General features: G+C 40.6%; 1 protein-coding gene and 1 long non-coding RNA gene across 3 annotated transcripts in view; one reads left to right on the top strand and one right to left on the bottom strand.

The window, feature by feature from the left end:
- Window positions 1-7,296, bottom strand: part of LOC148146865 (uncharacterized) — a 31,639-nt gene extending 24,343 nt beyond the window's left edge. Inside the window, exon 1 of the long non-coding RNA XR_015760124.1 lies at window positions 7,248-7,296. This is a non-coding gene — a long non-coding RNA (uncharacterized LOC148146865). The remainder of the gene's footprint in view (window positions 1-7,247) is intronic.
- prrg4 (proline rich Gla (G-carboxyglutamic acid) 4 (transmembrane)) overlaps window positions 1-19,711 on the top strand; it is a 41,547-nt gene that overhangs the window by 1,588 nt on the left and 20,248 nt on the right. For both annotated transcript variants that reach the window (XM_087996351.1, XM_087996350.1), the window contains exons 2-4: window positions 924-1,048; window positions 15,929-16,092; window positions 18,928-18,976. In XM_087996351.1, coding sequence (XP_087852477.1) covers window positions 980-1,048; window positions 15,929-16,092; window positions 18,928-18,976 — 282 coding nt within the window. In that variant the 5' untranslated portion in view covers window positions 924-979. The remainder of the gene's footprint in view (window positions 1-923; window positions 1,049-15,928; window positions 16,093-18,927; window positions 18,977-19,711) is intronic.

Raw genomic sequence — 19,711 nt, 5'->3', positions numbered from 1 at the left:
TGCATAATAAATTGGTGTTCACCCAAAGAATGCTACCACTGTAATAAGGAGCCATCAGTGTCAGGAGCAGCTTGATGTAAAAGCTTTGCTGTGAACTTATGTAGATGGATAGTGCCATAATTTCATACTGCACAATATGTGTGTTTACTTTATCACAGCTTTAAAATTTATTTTCATTGTTAGAAGTTACACATGTCCTTTTAAAAATCCTTTGATTTTGCTGGGAGGGAATTGAATATACATTGAAAAGGGAAAAAAATAAATGTAAAGACATGCTGAGAGCGCAAAGGAGTGGAATTACTTGAATAACTCTTTCAAAAAGTTGCTGCAAACACAACACAATGAATGACCTCGATCTGTGCAATGATTATGATTTGATAACACATTGCCTTTTCATTTATTAAAATGTCCCATGATTTGTTGCTGGGAACCAAGGACAATTTTCTGATTTTACTCCTAATTGGTCTAGAACTACATTTTGTTTTAAACATTTAGCTATCGCAATGTACTTTTCTGAGGAGAGAAAATAGTTCCTCTGAACTTATTATGTCAAATCCTTTTATCATGCTGACAATCCTTTTGGGAAGGAAACTTACCAACCTTATCTGGTCTGGCCTACATATAACTGCAGACCAACAGCAATGTGGTTGACTCTCAACTTCCTTCTTAATTAAGGATGGGCAATAACTGCTAGCCTAGACAGTGATGCCCTCATCCTCTGAATGAATATTATAAAATGTAATTGAATGATCAAGTAATCACAAGCAGAATAGCTTACTCTTATTCCTGTAAAGTTTTAACATTTCTATCTGGTTACTCTTGTCCTGAGTACAATGGAAATGTGACATTGAAATATATCAGAGGAATTTTTTTTAACATTGTCAATCAAGTTTTACTGTTAATGCAGTTCCTTCTGTTTGCAGGAGTACAATCATGATTCATTTGCTCATGCTTATCACTCAGCTGTCTATTTTTTCTAATGGAATGGCACAGTTTCCTGACATGTCAGAAGCACAATCCAGTCATACTCCAAAGACACAAAGAAAAGGTAATGTTTGTATTACTAATGTGATTATGGTGACCATTCACCCTCTTTTGAGGAAGAGCAAGGGAGTTATCCTTGATGCATTGGATATCTCTCAACATCACATAAAACTGATCAACTGGTCATTTATACATTGTAGTGTGCCATACATTACAATAGAGACCAGATTTCTAAAATCCTTAATTGGCTAAGTGTACTGACATGACCTGAGATCATAGAAATTACCATGTAAATACAGTTCTTTATTTGCTTTTCCTTTTTTCTTTCATAAGTTGATCATGAAACAATTATCAAAATTAATATTTTTTGCCCTGTTTTGAAATAGATTTTGTTAAAGCATGAAAGGTAATTTGACTTTTCTCATCTTTGCACATTTGTGCATTTCTGGCATTTTTTATTAATAGCTGCCACACCAGGAACTTGAAGACAAAAGAATATTCAGGATATGTTCAGCACTTCAAGCAGCATATGCGGAGAGAGTAAACATTTCCAATCAAATAGATTTTTTTTCCCAAAACAGAATAAATTCATACAGAGGCAGGAAAATTTGATGGGAGAACAAAGAGATGTGTTTAATTGACAACAGGCATGATAATGCAAGGGAAAAAAAGGATATGTTAACTGGTCCACATTCTGGGGTTGTCGTTAATCAGAAATGTAATTGGAACAGTTATGTAAATGTTATGACTGCATGAGCAGGTCAAGAGGCTGGGAATTGCACAGCAAATAACTCACTTCTTGATTTTCCCAAAGCTTGTCCAACATCTATAATGCACAAATCATAAGTGTGATGGAATAATTCTCACTGGGTTGGATTACTGCAGCTCCAATATTTAAATAAAAAGTCAACATCATCCGCAACACAACCTTCCCCCATCTGTCATCTTGTATACAGTATTCACTTTCTTCACCATCAGTATACAGTAGAAGAAATCTGTACCATTTACAAGATAAGTTGAAATAACTCACCAGGCATGCTTTGACAGCACCTTCCAATCACTGGTTGGCTATCATATACGAGGGAAAAAGGGCAGTCGATGGATGGGTACACCACCACATCTAAGTCATTGGATATTGGTATGTGGGGCAGGCAGGAGGAGAGAGCAGAACCACCAATTGCTGCTATCTGAGAAAATGGCCATAGTGGTTATAATATGCAATAGTTGAAGTGAATGTAGTATTTGGAAGGCCATAAAGTTCCTAACTAAAAAGAACAGTGCTGTTCCTTGAGCTTGGATTCTGCTTCATAAGTATATAGTTGGTGGCTTAGGTCAGAATGATTTGGAAAAATTAAAATGACTGGCAACCAAAAGGTTAGGAGGTTTGCTTGTGGACTAAACAGTGGCGTTCTACATAGTGGACATGTGATCTATTTGGTCTCCCCAGTAAAGTGAAGACTGTGTTGTGAGCAATATATTATTGAAGTGAAATAAATTAGATGAATTGTTATTTCATGTGGAAGAGGTGTTTGGGATCATGAATGGTAGGAAAGGAGATAAAAGGTCAGAGTTGTGCTAATGTGATAAAGGAAAGGTGTTTTTTGGGATGATAGGGGGATGGATGAGGATGCTGTTGAGGGAATGGTCCCTTTTAGAATTCTGAAAGGGGAGGGTAGCTGAAGAAACAGCAACTGCTTTTTCATTTAGTCTTTTTACAGCCCTCAGCTCAAAGCTGAGTTTAATAATTTTACATCATAAGAGTTATCACTTTTTAAAAATTTACTTTTACCCTTTGTCTATGCCATTATTTCTTTCAACATTTAATCTCTCTTGTCTTCCACCGTGTCACAGACGGTGTTTCTTCCCCTATCCCTTTTGCTGCATTTGTACTTACACAAAGTCTGTTACAATTCGAATTATTTCAAGTTCTGATAAAAAATCATTGACCTGAAACGTAGACTCTGTGGGATTCAGAAAGATAACAACAGATGTTATCAAACTTGCTGGACATTTCCAATATCTTTACTTCAGATTTCCAACATCTACAGAATTTTGATTTCGCTGTTCAACAAGTTCAGGCTTACTGTCCCAGAGCAACACTGAGGAAGAGTTATTAAACTTTAGCCTCTGTCTCTATCTTGGGCAGATGTAAAAAATTGCGTTGCCACTATTTTGGAAAAAAAAACCTGGAGTGCTCTCCCTGACATTGCTGGCAGTATTTATCCCTCAGCCAGTATTTGTTTTAAATCTGATCACCATCACCTTATTGTCTGTGGAAGCTTGATGTGCAAAAATGTCTACCACATGTCCAATATACAGTTGTGACAATATTCAATTAGCTTTTAAAACTTCAGGAAATACTAAGGTCATGAAGGGCACTATATTAGTGCAAGTTAGAACAGAGATAGAACATAGAACAATACAGCACAGAACAGGCCCTTCAGCCCATGATGTTGTGCCGAACATTTGTCCTAGCTTAAGCACCTATTCATGTACCTATCCAATTGCCGCTTAAAGGTCACCAATGATTCTGACTTTGCCACTCCCACAGGCAGCGCATTCCATGTCCTCACCACTCTCTGGGTAAAGAACCTACCCCTGACACCCACCCCGTACCTTCCACCCTTCACCTTAAATTTATGTCCCCTTGTAACACTCTGTTGTACCCGGGGAAAAAGTCTCTGACTGTCTACTCTATCTCTTCCCCTGATCATCTTATAAACCTCTATCAAGTCACCCCTCATCCTTCGCCGTTCCAATGAGAAAAGGCTAGCACTTTCAACCTATCCTCGTACGACCTATTCTCCATTCCAGGCAACATCCTGGTAAATCTCCTTTACACCCTTTCCAAAGCTTCCACATCTTTCCTAAAGTGAGGCGACCAGAACTGCACACAGTACTCCAAATCTGGCCTTTCCAAGGTCCTGTACAGTTGCAACATCACCTCACGACTCTTGAATTCAATCCCTCTGCTAATGAACGCTAATACACCATAGGCCTCCTTACAAGCTCTATCCACCTGAGTGGCAACTTTCAAACATCTAGGAACATACCCCAAGATCCCTCTGCTCCTCCACCTTACTAAGAACCCTACCGTTAACGCTGTATTCCACATTCTTATTTGTCCTTCCAAAATGGACAACCTCACACTTGACAAGGTTGAATTCCATCTGCCACTCCTCAGCCCAGCTCTGCATCATACCTAAATCCCTAGGCAGCCGACAACAGCCCTCCTCACTATCCACAACTCCACCAATCTTCGTATCGTCTGCAAATTTACTGACCCACCCTTCGACTCCCTCTTCCAAGTCATTAATCAAAATTACAAACAGCAGAGGACCCAGAACTGATCCCTGCGGAACTCCACTTGTAACTGGGCTCCAGGCTGAATATTTACCATCTACCACCACTCTCTGACTTCGACCGGTTAGCCAGTTCTCTATCCAACTGGCCAAATTTCCCACTATTCCATGCCTCCTGACTTTCCGCATAAGCTTACCATGGGGAACCTTATCAAATGCCTTACTAAAATCCATGTGCACTACATCCACTGCTCTACCCTCATCCACATGCTTGGTCACCTCCTCAAAGAATTCAATAAGACTTGTAAGGCAAGACCTACCCCTCACAAATCCGTACTGGCTGTCCCTAATCAAGCAGTGTCTTTCCAGATACTCATAAATCCTATCCCGCAGTACCCTTTCCATTACTTTGCCTACCACTGAAGTAAGACTAACTGGCCTGTAATTCCCAGGGTTATCCCTATTCCCTTTTTTGAACAGGGGCACAACATTCGCCACTCTCCAGTCCCCTGGTACCACCCCCGTTGACAGTGAAGACGAAAAGATCATTCCCAACGGCTCTGCAATTTCCTCTCTTGCTTCCCACATAATCCTAGGATATATCCCATCAGGCCCGGGGGACTTGTCTATCCTCAAGTTTTTCAAAATGCCCAACACATCTTCCTTCCTAACAAATATCTCCTCTAGCTTACCAGTCCGTTTCATAGTCTGCTCTTCAACAATACGGTCCCTCTCATTTGTAAATACTGAAGAAAAGTACTCATTCAAGACCTCTCCTATCTTTTCCGACTCAATACACCGTCTTCCACTACTGTCCTTGATCGGACCTACCCTCGTTCTCATCATTCTCATGTTTCTCACATACGCATAAAAGGCCTTGGGGTCATCCTTGATCCTACCCGCCAAAGATTTTTCATGCCCTCTCTTAGCTCTCCTAATCCCTTTCTTCTGCTCCCTCCTGGCTATCCTGTATCCCTCCAACGCTCTGTCTGAACCTTGTTTCTTCAGCCTTATGTAAACCTCCTTCTTCCTCTTTACAAGACATTCAACCTCCCTCGTCAACCAAGGGTCCCTCACACGACCATCTCTTTCCTGCCTGACAGGTACGTACATATCAAGGACACGTTGTATCTGTTCCTTGAAAAAGTTCTACATTTCAATGACATCCTTCCCTGACAGCCTATGCTCCCAACTTATGCTCCTCAGATCCTGTCTTGCAGCATCGTATTTACCCTTCCCCCAATTGTAAAACCTACCCTGTTGCATGCACCTATCTCTCTCCATAATCAAGGTGAAAGTCACAATTGTGGTCACCATAACCAAAATGCTCACCCACTAACAAGCCCATCACTTGTCCTGGTTCGTTACCGAGTACCAAATCCAATATGGCCTCCCCTCTGGTCGGACAATCTACATACTGAGTTAGAAAAGCTTCTTGGACACACTGCATAAACGCTGCCCATTAAACACCCAACAAGGTGACTGTTCCTTTCCTATTTCTGACTTCAGCCCATACTACCGCCAAAGGCAGATCCCCTTCGAACTGCCTTTCTGCAGCCGTTATACCATTTCTAATTAGCAACGCCACACCCCCTCCTTTTTTACCACCCTCCCTAATCTTACTGAAACATCTGTAACCAGGAACCTACAACAACCATTCCTGTCCCTCTTCTATCCATGTTTCCGTGATGGCCACAACCTCGTAGTCCCAAGTCCCAATCCACGCCTTAAATTCTCCTACCTTATTTCTGATGCTCCTTGCGTTGAAGTATACACACTTGAACCCATCTCTCTGTCCGCAAGTATTCCCTGTCAGTGCTACCTTCTCCACAGCCTCCCTACATTCTTGAACATCCTGAAAAACAGCTAACCTACTTGCTGGACTACAAGTCCGGATCCCATCCCCCTGCCAAATTAGTTTAAACCTCCCCGAAGAGTGCTAGCAAACCTACCTCCCAGGATATTGGTGCCCTTCTGGTTCAGGTGCAACCCGTCCCGCTTGTACAGGTCCCACCTTCCCCAGAATGCAGCCCAATTGTCCAAATACCTGAAGCCCTCCCTCCTACACCATCCTTGCAGCCACGTGTTCAACTGCACTCTCTCCCTATTCCTTGCCTCACTGTCACGTGGCACCGGCAACAACCCAGAGATGACGATTCTGTCCGTCCTAGCTTTTAGCTTCCAGCCTAACTCCCTGAGCTCCTGAATGACCTCCCCACCCCTCTTCCTTCCTATGTCGTTGGTGCCAGTGTGCACCACGACTTCTGGCTGCACACCCTCCCCCTTAAGGATTCTGAAGACACGGTCCGAGACGTCTCGGACCCTGGCAACCGGGAGGCAACAAACCAACCGAGAGTCTCTCCCATGTACACAGAACCACCTGTCTGTCCCTCTAACTATAGAGTCTCCTATAACTAGCGCTCTCCTTCTCTCCCCCTTTCCCTTCTGAGCCTCAGAGCCGGACCTCGTGCCAGAGACCCGGTCACTGCAGCTTACCCCTGCTAGGCTGTCCCCCCCCCCAACAGTATCCAAAGCGGTATACTTATTGTTGAGGGGAACGACCACAGGGGATCCCTGCACTGCCTGCTTTCTCCCCTTCCCACCTCTAACTGTTACCCAGCTACCTCTGTTCTCTGGCGTAACTATGTCCCTCTCAGCCTCTCGAATAATTCTCAGTTCATCCAACTCCAGCTCCAGTTCCCTAACGTGGTCTGTGAGGAGCTGGAGCTGGCTGCACTTCCTGCAGGTGAAGTCAGCAGGAGCATCAGTGGTCACCCCTACCTCAAACATCCTGTAGGAGGAACATTCCACTGCCTGCGCTGCCATAACTCTACACTTAGTCTCCAAAACAAGAACACTAAGTAGCTTACCTTTTTTTTAGGTTAGAGGAGGAGGGAGGGTGGGAGACACTACACGTGTAGTGTCTCGGGTTCCTTCTCCACTCAAATAACAATCACTTACCTTCCCAACCGGCTTTGCGCTCCGACTTCACTTCCGCCCAGCTCCTGCCGTTCTCTGCTGCAAAAAGACCATTGGCGTCGAGGTAAGTTCTTAAATAACAAACACTTACGGAGATTTTACAAAAGTTATTTTTGTAAAATCTCAAGCTATGTAGTTGCTCGTGGGCTGAGTGCAATTCTACACTAGAGACATTGCTTTTGACTCAAGGTGGTTAAGAAGGCATTTAGCATGCTCGCTCTCATCACTCGCTCCTCCGAGTATAGAGTTGGAATGTTATGTTGAGGTTGTACAGGATATTGGTGAGGTCTGTTTAGAAGTACTGTGTCCAGTTCAGGTCGCCCTCTTCTAGGAAGGTTATTATTAAACTGGAGAGGGTTCAGAAGAGATTTACCAGGGTATTGCCAGGGCTGGAGGGTTTGAGTTATAAGGGGAAGCTGGATAAGTTGGGGTGTTATTCACTGGAGTGTAGGAGGTTGTAGGGTAACCTTACAGAAGTTTATAAAATTTTAAGAAGGGGATAGATCAGGGGAGTGGCAAGTGTCTCTTTCCTCGTTGGGGATGTCAGGAGAGGAAAGTGATCATCAGTCAGAGACTGGTATAGTTGGGAAAAGGAGCAAGTCAAACAGTTAGGGCAAGCAGGAACAAAGCAGAGGTAAATTTAAACTGAATTTAATTCAATGCAAGAGGCCTAACAGGGAAGGCAGATGAACTCATGGCATGGTTAGGAACATGGGACTGTGATATCATAGCAATGATATCCATCCCTGAGCAACACAGATGTAGCTCAGGAATGGACAGGACTGTCCATTTTAGGATACAAATGATATAGAAAGACAGGCACGAGAGGAAGGGGAGTGTTTTTGATGAGGGATAACATCATGGTTCAACTTAGGGAGGGTAGATTAGATTAGATTAGATTACTTACAGTGTGGAAACAGGCCCTTCGGCCCAACAAGTCCACACCGCCCCTCCAAAGCGCAACCCACTCATACCCCTACATTTACTCCTTACCTAACACTACGGGCAATTTTAGCATGGCCACTTCACCTGACCTGCACATCTTTGGACTGTGGGAGGAAACCGGAGCACCCGGAGGAAACCTACGCAAACACGGGGAGAACATACAAACTCCAAACAGTCAGTCGCCTGAGGCGGGAATTGAACCCGGGTCTCTGGCGCTGTGAGGCAGCAGTGCTAACCATTGTGCCACCGTGGGTATTCCTGGGAATATGGCCAGGAAGGTTATTTGGGTAGAAGTGAGAAATAAGAAAGGGATGCTTACCTTATTGGGATTACACACAATGTTCAGTGGGAAATTGAGAAACAAATTTGTAAGGAGACCTGTTATTTGTGAGAATAATAGGGTGGTAATGGTAGGAGATTTTAACTCCCCAGACGACGATTGGGGCTGCCATAGTGTTAAGGGTTTAGATGGAGAGGAATTTAAGTGTGTACAAGAAAATTTTCTGATTCACTATGTTGATGTACCTACTAGAGAAGGTGCAAAACTTGACCTACTCTTGGGAACTAAGGCAGGGCAGGTGACTGAGGTGTCAATGGGGGAGCACTTTGGGGGCCAGTGACCACAATTCTATTAGTTTTGAAATAGTGCTGGAAAAGGATAGACAGGATCTAACAATTGAATTTCTGAATTGGAGGAAGTCTAATTTTGATGGTATTAGGCAAGAACTTTCAAAAGTTGATTGGGTGCAATTAAAGGGACAGCTGGAAAATGGGAAGCCTTCAAAAATTGAATTGAATCTATTGTCACGTGTATCAAGGCACAGTGAAAAGCTTTGTCTTATGAGCAATACAGGCAGATCACATAGATAAGTAAATAATAGATAAACAGTGGCAAAAACAAAAACACAGGTACGGGGGAATGTTAAGAGTTTGAGAGTCCATTCAGTATTCTAACAACAGTAGAGTGGAAGCTGTTTCGAAACTGGCTGATGCATTTGTTTCAGGCTTCTCTACCTTCTCCCCAATGGCAGAGGTTGTAGAAAAACATTGCCAGAGTTGGATGGATCTTTTAATGCTAGTAGCCTTTCCTTAACAGCAGGTCTGGTAGATGGATTCTATAGATGGGAGGTTGGCCTTTGTGATTTTCCGGGCCGAGTTCACCACTCTCTGTAACCGTCTCCAATTTTGAATAGTATGGTTGCCATACTATACGTCCAGACAGAATGCTCTCGATAGCGCGCCTATAAAAGTTAGCAAGGGTATTCACCGTGATGCCAAATTTCCTCAGCTGCCTGAGGAAGAAGAGACATTGTTGGGCCTTTGTAACCAGTGCATCCACATGAAGAGTGCAAGAAAGCTTATAATGGATGACCGCTCCCAGGAACATGACACTCTCCACACGTTCCACCTCTGTGCAGTTAATGTGTAGGGGGGGCATGAATAACATCCTGCCGAAAGTTAATAATGAGTTCTTTGGTTTTGCCGGCATTGAGAGCTAGGTTCTTCTCAGTGTACCATTTTTCCAGGTTTTCCACCTCCCGTCTTTAGTCTGCTTCATCGCCATCTGAGATTCAACAGACTATGGTGGTGTCATCAGTGAACTTGTAAGTGGCATTAGTTTGGTATTTGGCGATGCAGTCATGGGTAGACAGTAAGTACAATGGGCAGCTGAGTACGCACCCCTGGTGGGTCTTCAGTGTTGAGTGCTAGTGAGGATGAAGTATTGTCCCCAATCTTCACTGATTATGGGCTGTGGGTCAGGAAACTGAGGATCCAGTTGCAGAGAATGGGGCTTAATCAGAGACCACGAAGTTTAGTAATCAGTCTCAAGGGGATAATAGTGTTGAAGGTTGAACTGTAGTCAATGAGTAGGATTCTTATGTAGCTGTTCTTGGTGTCAAGATGTTCTAGGGAGGAGTGAAGGGCAAGTGATATGGCATCTGATGTGGATCTGTTGGTCCGATAGGCAAATTGGAGTGGGTCGAGAGTAGTGGGGAGGCTGGAGTTGATTAATGCCATGACTAGCCTTTCAAAGCACTTCATGACCACTGAAGTTAGGGCCACTGGGCAGTAGTCATTGAGACATGCTGTAGGAGGTATGGAGGGTCCAGAGACAATATATTCTTGTTAGAATGAAAGGCAAGGGTGGTAAGTGTAGGGATTGCTGGATGACTAGAGAAAGTGAGGGTATGATCAAGAAAAAGAAGGAAGCATTTTTCAGGTAAAGACAGCCGAGATCAAGTGAATCTTTAAAGTATAAAGGCAGTAGGGGTATACTTCAGAGGGAAATCAGGAGGGCAAAAGGGATTTTCTTAAATACATTAAGAACAAATGGGTTACTCGGGAGAGAATAGGACTTAGAGTTAAAAATTGTAGTGCTGGAAAAACACAGCGGGTCAGGCAGCATCCGAGGAGCAGGAGAATCGAGTTTTCAGGCATAATCCCTCCTTCAGAATGAAGGACTTATGCCCGAAATGATGACTCTCCTACTCCTTGGATGCTGCCTGACCTGCTGTGCTTTTCCAGTGCCACACTTTTTGATTTTGACCTTCTGCATCTGCAGTCCTCACTTTTCCCAGACAATAGACCCCTCAATATCAGCAAGACAGCCTATCTGTGGAACCCCAAGAGATGGGAGAGATACTAAACAAATATTTGGCATCAGTGTTTATGGTGGAGAAGGACATGAAAGAACAGAATGTGGGTAAATAGATGGTGACGTCTTAGAAAAATGTCTATTACAGAGGGGAGGTGCTGGATCTTTTAAAATGCGCAAAGGTGGATAAATCCACAGGACCTCATCATGTGTACCCTAGACTTCTGTGGGAAGCTAGGGAAGTGATTGCTGGGCCCCTTGCTGAGATATTTGTATCATCGATTGTCACAAGTGAGGTGCTGAAGACTGGAGGTTGGGCTAATGTGGTGCCAATAATTTAAGAAAGGTGGTAAGGAAAAACCATGGAACTATAGACCAGTGAGCCTGACATCAACGGTGGGCAAGTTGTTGGAGGGAATCCTGAGGGACAGGATATACGTGTATTTGGATAGGCAAGGATTGATCAGGGATAGCTAACATGGCTTTGTGCATGGGAAATCATGTTTCACACACTTGATTGAGGTTTTTGAATAAGTAACAAAAGATTGATGAGGGCAGAGCAGTGGAAGTGATATATTTAGACTTTAGTTAGGTGTTCAGCAGGGTTCCTCATGGTAGACTGGAGCAAAGTTGGATCACATAGAATGCAGGGAGCACTAGCCATATGGATACAGAACTAGCTTGAAGGTAGAAGTCACAGGGTTGCCTTTCAGACTTGGGGCCTATTACCATTAGTGTGCCACAAGAATCGATGCTAGGTCCACTACTTTTCTTCATTTTATATAAATGATTTTGATGTGAACATAGAAGATAAGTTTGCAGATGACACCAAAATTGGATGTATAGTGGACAGCAACAAAGATTACCACAGAGTACAACAGGATCTTGATCAGATGGGCCAATGGGTCGAAGAGTGGCAGGTGGCGTTTAATTTAGGTAAATGTGAGATGCTGCATTTTAGAAAGGCAAGACTTGGGCACTTAATGATAAAGTCCTGGAGAGTGTTGCTGAACAGAGATACCTGGGCTTGCAGGTTCATAGTTCCTTGAAAGTGGAGCTTTGGGTAGATAGGATAGTGAAGAAGGCATTTGGTATGCTTTTGTTTATTGGTCAGAGCATTGAGTATAGGAGTTGGAAGGTCATGTTGCGGCTGTACAGGACATTGGTTAGACCAATTTTTGAAAATTGTGTGCAATTCTGGTCTCCTTCCTGTAGCAAGGATGTTGTGAAACTTGAGTTTAGAAAAGATTTACAGGGATTTTGCCAGGGTTGGAATGTTGGAGCTACAGGAAGAGGCTGTTTTCCCTGGAGCATCGGAGGCTGAGGGGCTACGTTATAGAGATTTATAAAATCATGTGGGGCATTGATGGGTAAATAGACAAGATTTTTTTCCCTAGGTTGGGGGAGCACAGAACTAGAAGGCATAGGTTTTGGGTGAGAGGGGAAAGATTTAAAAGGGATCTAAGGGGCAATGTTTTCATGCAAAAGTTGGTGTGTGTCTGGAATGAGTTGCCAGGAAGTGATGGAGGTAGGTACATTTCCAACATTTAAAAGGCATCTGGAAGGGTATATGAAAAGGAAAGCTTTAGAAGGATATGGGCCAAGTACTGGCAAATGGGAATAGATTAATTTAGGCTATCTGGTCAGCATGGACGAGTTGGACCGAAGGGTCTGTTTTCATGCTGTACAACTTGATGACTCTCAGACTAGGGGACGTATCTTTAAGGTGAGAGGAGAAAAAAAATTTGAAAAAACATGCCGTTTTTTTTACACAGTTAGTGTATGGAATAAACTTTGAGAATGTGATTACAGTTACAATGTTTAAAAGACGTTTGGATAAGTACATGAATAGGAGAAGGTTTGGATGGAGATGGACGAAGCAGAGACGGGGGGGGCGTCTCATTTAGTTTGGGATGATAGTCAGCATGGACTGGTTGGATTAAAGGTTCTGTTTCTGTGCTGTATGACACTTTTTTAACTGTAAGTCATAAAATTTTCAGTTTTGATAGATTATGATGCTGTTTTATATAATTGCATAGAAATATTAATTGATGAAATGTCTGATCTTGCCAAATTTCCATTGGTAGAACAGAATTCCATGGCGATGTGTGGGAGGAAATGGCTTTTCAAAGAACAGCAAAGAATCTCTGCCTCCTTCTGAAAGTTAAGGGGTCTGTACTTAAGCATAAAATGGAATTGCTTTCAGGACTCTGTTTGGGGTCTCACCATATGTATATGTATGTTTTCATATAAAATATGGTGTATGTAGTTGCTACCCTAAGTTGTGTGAGCAGCTTTTGTGTATTGTTAATGGAACAACAGGCCAGAAGACAGAGTAAAAGGAGTCAAATTCCATTCCTAATGTGTGGAAAGTATTTTGGTGTGAATTCTGCACTCTCAATTCATTGTGCAGCGGATACAGTTTAAAAACTGAAGTTGCTTGCCAGGAAAAGAATGCATAGTATGCTTACTGTGCCAATGTACAAGTGTGTTTATGGGGAATCCTAACATGTTTTACAAGTGTTGAAGTTTGCTCCTAAAGGTTTGTGTTAAGACAACAGCTATTTTTGTAATTTTTTTTAACAGAACAATAAGACACCAGTAATTTCCAGTTCAAACATATGTGATGTAACAGTCATAAAAATATGTTATCAAAGTACTGAATAGTGTCAGTAACTGATGTGGCAGGCTCTTACATGATTATTTTCATTTACTGAACAAATAATATCTAAAAGTAAATCAAGATTTTTGGTCCAATATTTCCTGGTCAAGGTGTTGGGTAAAACATTTTGCTGTCATGCTTTTTTAAAAAACCAGTCATCTACACTATAACTTTCAATACCTCACGGCATCCTAAAATGCTATACAAGCAATAGCGATATTGAAGTATAGTCATTGTTGTAGGGAAATGGGACAGCTAATGTGAACAGCAAGGTGTCAAACAGTATTGAAAAATTGACCAGATTTATCTGTTTTGTTTTGTGATTTTTTTTTTGCTTGGATGATGAATTTGACCCAAAACACTGGGGAGAAATCTTAAACCCTTCAGGGACTCCACTGCTGAGTTATGCCTGACATGATAAATGCGGTAAGCAGTTCCACACAAATATACTTAATTTGGTGTCTGTACAGAATGATCACTGTAGAAAATGTGAGTGACTGCCACACAAGGATGACATTGCATCATGTTTTCTTGACATGATGTGGAGCATAATTCTAATATGTTGTAAACATAAAGTGAATACTAGTTGAAAATGTTTCCTCAAATTTTGCTTCCAAGAATCTTTAAGTTCACAGATATGGAAAAAGGGGATACTGAAACTTGTAAGATCTGCCTGCATTTTGACAATAAAAAATACTGCCAGCTGCACTACCAAAATCCTAGCTATTTAACTGGTTGGGCAAGAGTGTTGGAAAATTCCTTGGTGTTCCAATTGTGATATAAGGTGTGTTAAGTATATGTTTTTAATTTAGATTTTGAGCTAGTGCCATGTGGCTTTTGGTCCGTGTGTATACAGCAGATTAATAATTAACTTGTTAGGCTTTCTAGATCAATGATTTTTTTTCCCCAGAAAAAATATGAAAGTGTGTTTCTGGAGTTCTCATTGAAATTTCAATTGAGAGAGTTTTTACAAGTGGACAGAATAAGTATTGAAGAGCATTAGCCTACTTCTAGTGATAAGAAGCCTGATTTCTTTTGGCTTAAAGGAATCTTTGGCTTGGATGGAAAAGTCTTTTGGTTTCAGTTCACAGAAGACCTGGTGGACATTAGATGTGTAAAACTGTTTTACCCAAAGAAAGAAGCTATTTCTTACCAGTTCTAATTAGGTTACTTCATTATGAATAGTTTAGTTTTAAACTTAACAAAAGTATTTGGTTAGAACCCTGAAGGGGTTATTTGAAGCTGAAAAAGTCTTAAGTTCAAGGCTCAGAAGAGTCTGTCAAACTCTCTTGGATGGAAGTGGAAAGCACAGTTAAGTCAAACTCTATGGATATGGTGGAGAAGGGAATTCTATTTGGTGTTTGAAAACTGTAAAAGAGTGCAGATAGATGTAATATTGTATAATTCAAAGTTTTTAAAATTGTTACATATAATTAGCGTGTTTTCTTCTATTTTATCTTATTTTGCATAACAAATTCTATTTTATTGTTATAATCAAATCTGCAGCAGTACATGTGTATGTTTTGGTGGAAGACCACCTCATTAAATAAAAAAAAAATCTATCAAGCCAGATTTCAGTGTGGGTTCTGAGTTGTCCGGTAATAACATCAGCTGGGATCGTAACTCGGTCAGCCAGCAGAAACAAGATGTTGTCCAGTTGGAACTGAGCATATTCCTCTCGAACAGTTGAAATTTGGATCTTAACTTCTAGGGAATTAAAGGTGTAAACCACAGTACACCGCCTATTCAGATGCTTCATTTTTTTTAATTTAAGAAATAAAATAACTTGGGATACTGGACAGATGTTTCCAGTTGTACTGTTAGGGATGTATTTTTCAGAACATCAATGCACCATTTATGTATTATCTTACCTACCTGTCTATCACCATATCTTTTAGTTTATCATCTCTTTAGAATAGCCTCTTTAATGCTTCAATAACTTATTAACCTTCTTTGTTTATCTTCACTTTGACTGCTAGCTTGCTAAACTTGTGCTAGTTGCTATTTGAATACTTGTTTGGAACTTGGGTTGACTTTTTCTCAGTTCACCTCCATGATCTTGAATATTTAATTGGATCATTTCCACATTCCTTCCCCAGAAAACAAAATCTCTATTTTGGGATGAATAGTGAGAGATTGCTAGGGAGTCAGAAATGAATGGTAATTTACTTAAAACAATGACCTGCGAGGTTAGTATTGACCTGAGGGTTGTTAGAAAAAAGATGCTTTCAAATTGGGACTGGTTGGAGCAGGGGAAATTGGTTAAATAGTTCAGCAGAAGATAAATTGCAGTCAGGGAGAGCAGAACATTGGATTTATTTTAGACTGCTCTTTAACAAAGTGCTAGTACAGATATGGGTAACATGACTTTTGCTGGTTATAAGCTTCCATGGTTGCTGTGTTTGTATTAACATTTTAGTTTCTGCTCATGCTGATTTGATTTTACTTTGACTTTGACAGCCTTTATTAGGGGAAATGAAGCTCGAAATTTCCTGGGACGACGTCTCCTATACAATCGATGGGATTTTGAAATTTTTACTCAAGGAAATCTTGAACGAGAATGTATTGAAGAAATATGTAGTTTTGAAGAGGCACGTGAAGTTTTTGAAGATGATAGGAAGACAGTTAAGTAATTCAACCTTATACAACAGTAATCTAAATTATTTACATAATATAAAGCATATCATAAATATTATTTAGTTGGTTAGGTATTGTAAATGAATACTTCTACAAATTGGTGGATTATATCTCCCTTCTTATATCCTGAAAAGAATGTGTGCCAGTATTTTTCATTAAGTTGCTGACTGTTTTCCAATACTATGCTTAAATGCTCTTAAGAGTATTACTGAAGAAAAAACATTTCTTGACTTGCATTTATTATGACACTTTACAAGAATGAAAGTGTAAAGGGGAACAACATTTTCTATGATACGAGAAGAGTGTGCTGATTGCTCTACAAATGGCCTGTGATTGGTATAACAGGTGTTGCCATAGAGAATGCCCCAATTAAATGATGAATGACTGACAGTTAACTGGCAAGTTTTGTCTGAATTTATATCAGTCAGGGCATTTCCTTGAGGAACGAATCAAAATTAGGCTGATGCCTACTTTAAGTTGAAAAAGGAGCAATGTGGATCTGTCTGTCAAGAACAGCGTCCTTGTGTATATGTACCCTGCAAGCCTGACTGACACCTTGAATTGCTTCTCAGCATAATTCTTACCACACTCAAGATTATTTAGCAAATGTTGTCCAGTCATGGAATCACATCTATTATTTGACACTATCTTGAATTTTGCAAGCGCAGGGTGGTTGGGTATGGTCAGTACCTTGCCTGTTTCAAGCAACTAAAGCAATCTGCTGTTAGATATGTTCCAAAATCTAGTGGTCAGTACAGCTTATATTCCTAGCATTGCACCAACATTGACATTCACACAATACCTATTTATGTAACTGAGCATCTTTTTGGCATGAAGGTAGCATCTTATTAGTGGTGGATATGTGTTAATGCTGCATAGTAGCAGCATGAAACAATTGGCTTCACCTGTTGTTCAAATCTTTTAGCTAGCTTATCCTTCCAGGGTAATCTGTAAGAAACTTTGATTTGGGTAACCTTTATTTTACAGGATATTTTAAATACATCTTATTTCAGCAGCAAGCTTGCGTGGTGTGCAATTAGGCTTGGGACCTATTTATGAGATTGTTGATAACCTTAATCATCTAGCCCATTTTTATACCCAAAAGGTAGTATTGCAATAGATCCATTCTATGCTCAGCTCTTGCAAGCATGCAGAAACTGTGGGATTCCCAATATGTATATGGACCAGTATTGGTCAGCTTGAAGTAGACCGGAATTGTGAACCTTGGCAAGTTTCCCAATGAGATTGTCAAAGAAAGGGAGATAATTTGACTGTTCTGCTCGAGAAGTAAAAAGAATACGGAATGGAGCACATTAAGTTGTCTAAGTAAATACTTATAACTACAGCATCAAATTAAGTAAATGTCGCAAATATGCAAGGCTAGTTGGTTGTGTTATTCCATGAAAGACCTGTTTCTCATGGAATGCATTAGACCAGGGGCTGCTAGTTTAGTTTTGACTTCCAGTTCAGACGGTTCAGAAATTCAGTTTAGGCGAATGGTTTCCTTTGCTATGGACCAAACCAAACCCCCTCAAAACATATTAAGAAGATAGCCTAGACCCTAACTTTTTAATTTATTTGTAGGCAAGTGTAGGCACTGTGTGTTCCACATGTGATTCAATTGGTCTACTAGGTTTTAAGTAAAACACACTTTATTTCTACACCATAGTTAAAGACAAAAACAAAATTGGCATAACTTTAACGCTATTGAAATACTTAATAAAAATAATGTTATTTAACTGCTGATCATTTACTGTTCCAATATAGCAGCACATAAAACACGTCCTTGGCAAATTTAGCAAAACAGAATTTCCTCGTGCTATCTCCTCCAGTCCAGAAGAAAGGAACACTGTTTTTAAAAAAAACCTAGCAGCAGAGAGAGAATTAAAGTTTTAGCTACAAAAGAGAGCGAGCTATATCCAGCCGCTTCGACAGCCAATTCCAACCCCAATTGAAAGCAAAATCAAAATCCTAGGTGTGTGAGATCCTGATTCCACCCACTCATGCTTCTTTTGTTAATTTGACAAACACTTGGATTGCATAACTGTTTACCCACTACTTCTGCAATGGACATTCTGGCACTGCTGTGGCAACATGGAGAAAGATTAAGAGAAACATTATTGAACAAATCTGTCTTAAATGCACAATACCATCACAACCTTCCAGCAAAATAATCAGTTTTTCAGTTCAGGAAAAGTTATCCGAGCAAAAGATTTTTTGTTTATCAAATCTCCACGCTGTAAGAGTTTGTACAGACATTTTAAATTGTTAGAACTGATGGGAAATGTGTTGACCAGCTGGAATTAATCTGCCTGATTTTAAATAAAACCTGCCAGTTAACTGTCAATCATCATCTAACTGATTTTCCATGTTAGTTTCTCTGCCTATTCGATCCACTGACCAACCAGTCAGCATTGACCTCTCATAAAATATAAAATGTTTGCATTGGTATTCTTGTGAATATCCGAACGAATGCAAGCTGAACAGCTTCATAAAATGTCTTTTTTTAATCATTACTCAAGTTCTTTAGTACCAAACAGATGTTCTTAAGAGTCTGGAAAGTGGTGTCAACATACTTCTTTTTAACAATGGGAATATCAATCTGAATTCAAACAAGCCCTTGTCCTTCATGTACATATTACTTTCTGCCCAGATGGGAATTTGCATCATTTGAAAGTTTTGCATTTATCTTGTTGAAATCAGTAGTTTATAGAGTTGAATAAGATTGTACGTTTACTGAGCAAGATGAAAGTTTTAATTGCATATCTTGTTACAAGGAGAAAGCTAGCTAGCACTTTCTAAAATCATGATTTTTCTTTTAGAGTATCTTTTGGAAACATTACACAACAAAGGGCCCTTACGCCAAACCAGGTATGATTTATTTTTTCTTTTTATTACAAGTGTGATTTGCTACGGTCCAAGGCAGGTACAGAAATCATAAGCCCAGGAGCTTCTCTTAGTTAGAATATTGAACCTGAGCATCCTGTTCCATGCATAAGCATACTGGTCTCTATAGAGTTCGAGACCCTGTTTTTTTTTTTGGATCTTGATGTGCCCCATGATATGGAGTACCTTAAGTCTGTTCTGCTTAAAATTATAATAAAATGGACAAAGTTATGTAATTACATCTCTCCTGCGCACGCGTACACACACACACACACACACACCCCTTTCCCCCCTCTCTTTCCCCCCCCCCCACCCCCACCCCCCTCACATCATGCTTCCCCTTGAGTGCAACTACAGTCTGTGGTAGTGCATTTCACATTCCAACTCTTTTGCTGGTTAAAGACATTTCTCTTGAATTCCTTTATTGTATTTATTTGTGGCTCCTTTGAATTATATATAGATGGTAGTTTTGGTTCTCCACACAAATTACCCAAATGGACAGTTGTAAAAAAGTGCATTGACAATAATACCTTTGCTGGAATTTTGAGGCATTGTTTGAGGATTACTTGCATGCAAACCACAAATGTTAACAAAGGTACTTGCGATATGATTTTCAAACACTTCTTTGTATTAACAAAGAATCAATGCTTTTCTATTCATGTGCAATAGTTTCTATTTTTGCAGTGAAACTACTGTATCTCTACTACATTATCGCTTCAG

This window comes from Chiloscyllium plagiosum, unplaced genomic scaffold, assembly GCF_037043375.1.
Source record: "Chiloscyllium plagiosum isolate Xiang-an unplaced genomic scaffold, Cpla_swu_hap1 HiC_scaffold_18, whole genome shotgun sequence".
NCBI classification, from domain to species: domain Eukaryota; kingdom Metazoa; phylum Chordata; class Chondrichthyes; order Orectolobiformes; family Hemiscylliidae; genus Chiloscyllium; species Chiloscyllium plagiosum.
Note: the sequence above shows the minus strand (reverse complement) of the source record. Positions and strands in the feature narration are given on the sequence as shown.